The 7,892-nt window shown below is 38.3% G+C and overlaps 1 protein-coding gene across 2 annotated transcripts in view; it reads left to right on the top strand.

Annotated features, from left to right (window-relative positions):
* Positions 1-7,892, top strand: part of EIF5B (eukaryotic translation initiation factor 5B) — a 72,635-nt gene that overhangs the window by 57,799 nt on the left and 6,944 nt on the right. For both annotated transcript variants that reach the window (XM_008576819.1, XM_008576818.1), the window contains exons 15-17: positions 5,339-5,470; positions 6,321-6,503; positions 6,641-6,802. In XM_008576819.1, the coding sequence (XP_008575041.1) occupies positions 5,339-5,470; positions 6,321-6,503; positions 6,641-6,802 (477 nt within the window). The remainder of the gene's footprint in view (positions 1-5,338; positions 5,471-6,320; positions 6,504-6,640; positions 6,803-7,892) is intronic.

Genomic DNA, 7,892 nt, shown 5'->3' with positions numbered 1-7,892 from the left:
TTTTTTTTTTTTTTTTTTAAATTTTTTTTTTTTTTTTTTTTTACATTCAATGATGTTGCAGAGCAGTTACAGGGGAGGGGGAGATGGGAAAGGGAAAGGAAATAGTGTCTGAGGAGGAAGGAGGAGGGGTGGGGTTGATGCCTGTGGTACCCCCCTCATTCCTGCATGGGAGACCAGGGGGCTTCCAGCAGTGGCTTGGTCGTTGCTGGGCTGGGTGCAGATGTTAGAGGGGTGTGGCCGAAGCCCTGGCCACCCCTACCACCCCAGATCAGGAGCCCGGGGTGCTTCCTGCAGTGGCTCGGTGGTCATTTTGGACTGGTTGCAGGTGTGTGTGTGGAGGTGGTGGCCCGTGGCTGAGGCCTGAGGCCCCCTGGCCCTCCCTGGCTTGGTAGCCCAGGGGACTTCCAGTCCTTCTAGGTTTTGTAGGTTTTCTTTGGTGATGAGAAACCTTTACTAGTTAATATTAAACTTTGTCTCTGGTCTGTGTTTTTTCTTTCAGTTCAGTGTTGGATTATTTACTGTTCCTACCACTTAAAAACTCTGCACTGGAATTAATTTGTTGTCCTTTGCTTACTTCTAAAATGGAGGAACTTCCTGTGGGGACCAGCACTTGAGCTATGTGGTTGAGCTAAATTGCTGCTTTGCTGCCGATTCCCTAGGGAAAGCTTTTGTGCAGCTTGGGTTTTAATGGTTGACTTTATCATGCTTCCAGGACTTGTGAGACCCAGTATACCTGGGTTGTATAGAAGCTCCAGTCTGAGCCTGAGTCTTTAAAGTGAATTGCACCCCCTGCAGTTCTGTATTACTGACCAGTCTCCACTGAGTGGTCCTGTGATGATTGGGGGGCAGATCGGCTGTCCTTGCTGTGCCCCAGTGTTCTCCCAGTGGGCCTGTCTCTTCCCATTGCCCGCACTCCAAACACTTGACTCACGAGCTTCTGATGGCTCCTTTTTTTCAGTTGTTGTGGCTCCTCAGTCCTATGTGGGTCTGTAGGAACCCTATAAGTAGTCTTGCTGGCCTGGGGGCCACCAAGGCCCTCTTCTCCCCTGCAGACTCCAAGCAACTCCATCCAAGGGTCACAGCTGCAGCTTTTGCCAGCTCCTGCTCCACGTTCTCACCAGCTCCAGCCTTAAAGCAGCCAGGGCTTGAAACAGTCGGAGCGGTTCTTTCTTTTTCTCATCGTGGCTTCTCCCACCTTCATGCACTCTGTAGGCCTCTTCTCCTCTTCCCCTGATCACTGGTGACCCCAGCTTCGCTGTCGTTGCTTTTTTATAGTTGTAAATTGGTTGATTTGTGGGAGAGAGTGATGCTGGGGACCGTCTATTCCACCATCTTGATCCGAAGCCCATTTGCAGTTCTGTACTATATTTATTGACACAGTGGGACTGTGGGTTTGCGTCATCTGTTTATGGGATGGGTTGTCTGCCATACCTATATCAGTCAGTGTTTCTGGGCTACACAGTTGGTCTATGAATTTTTTCAGGTTGTTGTGAATCTCCAAAAAGTTTTCCAATGTATTTGTTGGAAGGGATCTGCGTACAAGTGGATCTGCACAGTTCATACCCATGTTGTTCAAGGGTCAACTAAATTTTGTTGAAGATTTTTGTGTCTGTTCATGAGTGATATTGGTATGTAATTTTCTTAACAATAATTTTGGTCTGGTTTTGATATCAGAGTTGGCAAATAAGGTAAGTTGAAAAGTGTTTCCTCCTCTATTTTCTAAACGTGTCTAGGAATAGTATTTATTCTTTAAGAGTTTGATAGAATTCACCAGTAAAGCCACATCAGCATGAAATGTCATAAGTGGGTTTAAAGCTGTTTAGGGTTTTTTTTCTTTTGTCAGTTTAGAAATTAGAATCATTCAATAAACTAGCTTCTGGTTTTATTGATATTCTTTTCTAAAATAAGCCTTTAAAGGTATTATATCCCTCTAAGCACTGCTTAGAAACGTTTTTATCATCATTTGGTCAAAATATTTTCTGATTTATCTTGTGATTTTCTTTGACCCATTTATTATTTAGAAGAATGTTGTTTCGTTTTTAAATATTTAGGGTTTTTTTTTCAGATATTTTTAATTTAATTCCATTGTGGTTTGAGAATGTATAATGTATGATTTTGTTTCTTCTAAATTTATTGACATTTGTTGTTCACCTTATGATCAGTCTTGATGTATGTTCTCTTTCACTTGAAAAGAATGTTTTCTGCTTTTGTTGGGCCAGATGTTCTTTACATAACAATTAGGTCAAGTTTGTTGATAGGGTTATTTGATTTTTCTGTATCCCTACTGATATTTAGTCTTTTTCAAAAATTACTCTTCAGCTATAATTGCAGATTTGTTTATTTCTCCTTTCAGTTCTGTACATTTTTGCCTCACATATTTTGAATATCTAATTAAGTGCATACATACTTAAGATTGTTATTTCTTCTTGGTGCATAGACCTTTCTTTCTTTTTTAAAAATCATTTCTAAGTCCATCTTTGTCCCTGTTAATATAATTTGTCCTCAAGTCTACCTTGATATTGATGTAACTACTTTAGCTTTCTTATTATTGTTTGCATGACGTCTTTTTACTTTTCTTGTCTTTGTTTCTTCATATTTAACGTGCATTTATTGTAGACAGCATTTTTGGATCTTTCTGTTTTGTCCAGGGCAATAATTAATCTGCATCTTTTAATTATCTAAACCATTTACATTTATCATATATTATCAGCATACTTAGATTTAATTGTACCGTGTTTCTATTTGTTTTCTGTTTCTTTCACATGAACTTTGTTCGTTTTCTTTATTTTCCTGCCTTTGGGGGGGGGGGATTAATTGCATATTTTTTAGTATTCTGTTTTATTGCCATTATTGGATTATTAGCTATATCTCTTATTTTTTTAGTGGTTGCTCTAGGGTTTACAACATGCATTTTTAACAACACTATACCTTCATATAATGTTATATCCCTTTATTTATTGTAAGAACCTTACAGCAGTGTACAGATGGTTCAGAACTTACAGTGTTTTCTACTTTAGGATGGTGCAAAAGCAGTACAATATTGTCTCATAATATGCTAGGCAGCTGCAGCAAGCTGCAGCTTCCAGTTACCTCCCAGTCAGCTGCACAGTCGTAAGGACAAACAACTGATACTCTGCAGTATACAGATGCTCCTTAACTTACAATGGGGGTTACATCCTGATAAACTCATGCTTTGTAAATATTGTGAGTCAAAAATACGTTTAATACACCTAACCTACTGAACGCAGCCTAGTCTACCTTAAACGTGTTCAGAACACTTACAGTAGCCTACACTTGGGCAAAGTCATCTAACAGAAAGCTTGTTTTATAATAAAGTGTTGAATGTCTTATCTAATTTATTGAATACTGTATTTAAAGTGAAAAACAGAATGTTGTATGGGGACTTGAAGTACAGTTTTCTACCGAATGCGTATCTCTTTCCCACCATTGTAAAACTGAAAAATTCTAAGCCAAACCATTGTAAATCAGGGACTGTCTGTCTGTACTGTGTTACCAGATGATTTTCCCCAACTGTAGGCTAATGTAAGTGTTCTGAGCATGTTTAAGTAGGCTATGATGTTCAGTAGGTTAGGTGTATTAAATGTATTTTTGGCTTAAGATATTTTCAACTTATGGTTGGTTTATCAGGATGTAACCCCATTAAAAGTAGAGGAGCATCTGTACCACTATTTCCCTCCTCGTCTGTGCTGTTGTTTGGCTACATTTTACTTTAAATATCATAAACCCACAATTCATTATTTTTGCTTTTAACAATTAACTTTTAAAGAAAATAAGTCTTTGTGTTTACCCATATATATTTACCATTTTGGTTCTTCTCATATCTTTGTGTAGAGCCAAGTTTCCTTCTGATACCATTTTTGTTTTGCCCAAAAAGCTTCTTTTAACCTTTTTAAATGTTAGGACTGAACACAAATTCTCTCAGCTTTTATTTTTCTGAAAAATTTACTTCACCTTCATATTTGAAGAATTTTTTACTAGGTATAGAATAGAATTTTCACTTAAAAAAAATTTTTTTTTCCCCTTCATTATTGCTTTCTGGCTTTTGTCTGTAGTCATTTTTTGTTCCCCTCTATGTAGTGGCCTTTGGCTGCTTTTTTTTTTCTTTTGAGATGACTGATAAAGGGATCTTAACCCTCAATTTTGGTGTTACCAGCACTACGCTCTCCCAAGTGAGCCATGGGCCGGCACTTGGCTGCTTTTAAGACTTATTTTCTCATAAGGGTTTTATCGATGTGGTTATGTAATAGTTTTCTTTATTTTCATCATGCCTGGGTTTTATCGAATTTCTTGGATTTATGGGTTTAGGGTCTTGATCAAAGTTTTTAAATTCTTGGTTGTTTTTTCTTCAGGTATTTTTTTCTTCTCTGTTCCCCTGTTCTTTTCTTTACTTAATAGACTTCTAGGACTTTTCTAGGATTCCACAGTTCCTTCTCTTAATTTTGTCCCATAGCTGACTGAAGGTTTTTTTTTTTTTCTTTCCTCCATCCTTTTTTCTCTGTATGCTTCAGTTTGGGTAGTTTTTTATTGCTGTATCCTCAGTATAACTAATCTTTTCTTCTGCAGACGTAACTTGCTGTTAAACTCATCCAGTGAATTTTTCATTCCACAATATATGTATTTTTTAGCTCCAGGAGTTCTGGGATTTTTTTTTTAGTTGTTGAGTATATTTATAATAATTATTTTAAGGGCCTCACCTTTGTCATTTCTGGTTTTATTTCTACTTACTGAGTTTTCTCCTTAGTAGCGTTCAGATTGGTCTACGTCTTTATATTATCACCCTAGACCGAGCCCCCAAATTATGTTTTTCTGGCAGCTGGCCAGTACAGGGACCAAACCCTGGACCTTGGTGTTATCAGTACCATGCTCTAACCAGCTGAGCTAACTGGCCAGTTTGTTTGTTTGTTTTGGCTATTAATTTTCCTTTCTTCTAGACTCTTGTTGAAAAGTGAGGGAAAATAGGTTCTGTCATACACTGAACAGATTTAATCCTAATTTGAGCAGTACTTTAAACGAGCTATTCTCTGAAATAGGAAATAATTGATTTTGTAGTCTTCTGGTGTATAATTTTCCTCATCATGGTATTTGCTGTTATTAATCCCTATTCCTGTCTGCTACTTTACAAATTTCAGATTTAAGAGGAGGTGCAGTTAAACAGTCTGTAAGAGGCTTTTGTAGTATAAAATATCTGAATAATATACAGTCTTCTATGTGTGTATATAGGAATATATATGTATTAGGAATTTTCTGGAGCTATTAATCTTAAATTCTTGGATGTTCTAAATTTTTTAGAGATTTTTTTATGGAAAAACTTTTTCAGATCGATAGGTTATATGATTGGAAAAAGAGTCCCGATTCTGATGTGGCTGCTACTTTGAAGAAGCAGAAAAAGAATACAAAAGATGAATTTGAGGAGCGAGCAAAGGCTATTATTGTGGAATTTGCACAGCAGGTAAAAAAAGCTGTCCCTTCTTAATATAGAGTCTGTCTCATAGAATATTTTTTTCTTTTATTACATTATCTTTATAATGAAGTCAGCATTTTTTTTTTTCTCCTTTTGTCTTTTTTTCGTGACCAGCAACGGATTGCAACCCTCAGTGTCGCGCCGGTACCGGACTGGGACCGGCCACGGGATTGCAACCCTCGGTGTTGCTCCTGCCCCTCACTCAGCCAGTGAGCGGCCGGTCTGTATGTGGGATCCGAACCCTCGGCGGGAGCGCCACCGCGCTTCCCAAGTGGCGCACTACAGCATGAAGTCAGCATTTTTATTAATACTGGTTCTGTTCCCCTATTAATGGCAATTAGTGTTTTTTAAATTCTTTTTCCTTTATTCCTTTTTTTAATATCAGAAAGCCAATATTTCATAGAACTCTCTTTGCAGCCTGAATGTTTTAATTTAAAAACCTGAGTTGCCTTAAAAAAAAATCACTGTTCTGTAATATAATAAATCCCTACAGGATATACATGATCATTTCTAGAATGTTTATGAGAGGGCCGGCCCCATGGCGCACTGGAGGGTGCGGTGCTGGGAGCGCAGCTACACTCCTGCCGCGGGGTCGGATCCTATATAGGACTAGCTGGTGCGCTCACTGGCTGAGCGCAGTGCGGGCGACACCAAGCCAAGGGTTGCGATCCCCTTACCGGTCACGAAAAAGACACACACACACACACACACACACAAAAATAGAATGTTTATGAGGAGTTTCAGGATGATTAGCTATTTGCTTATCTAGCTTCTAGTTGTTTCTATTCCGGATACCTCCGTTCATGGCTTGGCATTTTGGAATGATTTTTGCTTCTAGGGTTTGAACGCTGCGTTGTTTTATGAGAATAAAGATCCCCGCACTTTTGTGTCCTTGGTACCTACCTCTGCACATACTGGTGATGGCATGGGAAGTCTGATCTGCCTTCTTGTTGAATTAACTCAGACAATGTTGAGCAAGAGACTTGCACACTGTGAAGAGCTGAGAGCACAGGTGATGGAGGTAATGATCAGCTTTTCAGTTTATTGCCTTTTTTTAAAAAATAGAGGGTTCCTTGGGTAGAGGATTTTACTACTTTTAGATTTCATGAACATAGTGTGTTGTATGTATTTCACTTCCTTTGCAATAATGTTTGTTAGGTTAAAGCTCTCCCAGGAATGGGCACCACTATAGATGTCATATTGATCAATGGGCGTTTGAAGGAAGGAGATACAATCATTGTTCCTGGAGTAGAAGGGCCCATTGTAACTCAGATTCGAGGCCTCCTCCTGCCTCCTCCTATGAAAGAATTACGAGTGAAGGTAAGCCAAGGGGATAAGTGTTGACACATGGAAACTTATACAGTGTTAGAAGTTCTTCTGAGGTTGTTTCCTCCCTTTCAGAGATGCTTGGCTTGATACATAAATGCACACATCCCTCACTCTTCCAGTTTTATTTTAGATGTCATCACATAGGAAAGTCCATTCATTAGAGTGAAGATGTGCGAAAGCATCTATTTATTTCCTGAAAATTAAACTACATTGTTTTGGTTCTATACTCTAACTTGTTTTTTTATAAACATTTTTTATTGTGAAATAAAACATTCATACCGAAAAGTACACGAAACATGGAAGAAAAGTTTAACAAATTTTTAGGAAGCAACTAGATCAAGAGTCAGAACATTGCTGGCACACAGAAGCCGTCTTTGTGTGTCTTCCTTATTGTTGTACCCTCCCTTCCCCCCTCCCTAAGAGGTAACCACAGTTGCATTTTTATAATAGTAACTAACATCCTTGTGTGTTTTTAAAAATAGTTTTAGTATCTGAGAGTGTATCCCTAAAAAATATCTATAGACTTTATATAAATGGAGTTATTCTCAGTGTGTGCCTTTGTATCTGTCTTCTTTTAGCTAAAACATAATTTTAAGATGTATATTCCATTGTGTGAATATATCAAGATTTACTTATTTGTTCTCCTGTTGGAATATTTAGGCTGTCTCCAGCTCTTACTTACATTACTAATGCTGCTGCTGCTGCTGTGAGCATTCTTGTATTATCTCCTGTGCAGTTCTGCCAGTTTCATAGGAGTGGATCGCTGAGCCATCACTGATGTGTAGCTCCCATTGTACTAGATAAGGTCACACTCTTGTCCACAGCGGGTGTGACAAGTTACACTCTTAACTGTAGCATTAAAACTAAAGTTTTCATTGTTTCACATCTTCACCAGTTCTCTGATTGATAGTGTCAGATTTTTAAATTTTTGCTTTCTGGTGGGCGTGTAGTTCATTGCTGTCTCAGTTTGCATTTGCCTGATTGTTAATATGGCTGGTCATTGTTTTATGTTTATTAGCCACTTACTTCCTCCTTTGGGAAATGCCCATTTTTTTCTGCATTGTCTTTTTTACAGATTTAT

The sequence above is a fragment of the Galeopterus variegatus genome, unplaced genomic scaffold, assembly GCF_000696425.1.
Source record: "Galeopterus variegatus unplaced genomic scaffold, G_variegatus-3.0.2 Scaffold1410, whole genome shotgun sequence".
Classification (NCBI taxonomy): Eukaryota; Metazoa; Chordata; class Mammalia; order Dermoptera; family Cynocephalidae; genus Galeopterus; species Galeopterus variegatus.
The sequence above is the reverse complement of the archived record's forward strand: the minus strand, read 5'-3'. Positions and strand labels throughout refer to the sequence as shown.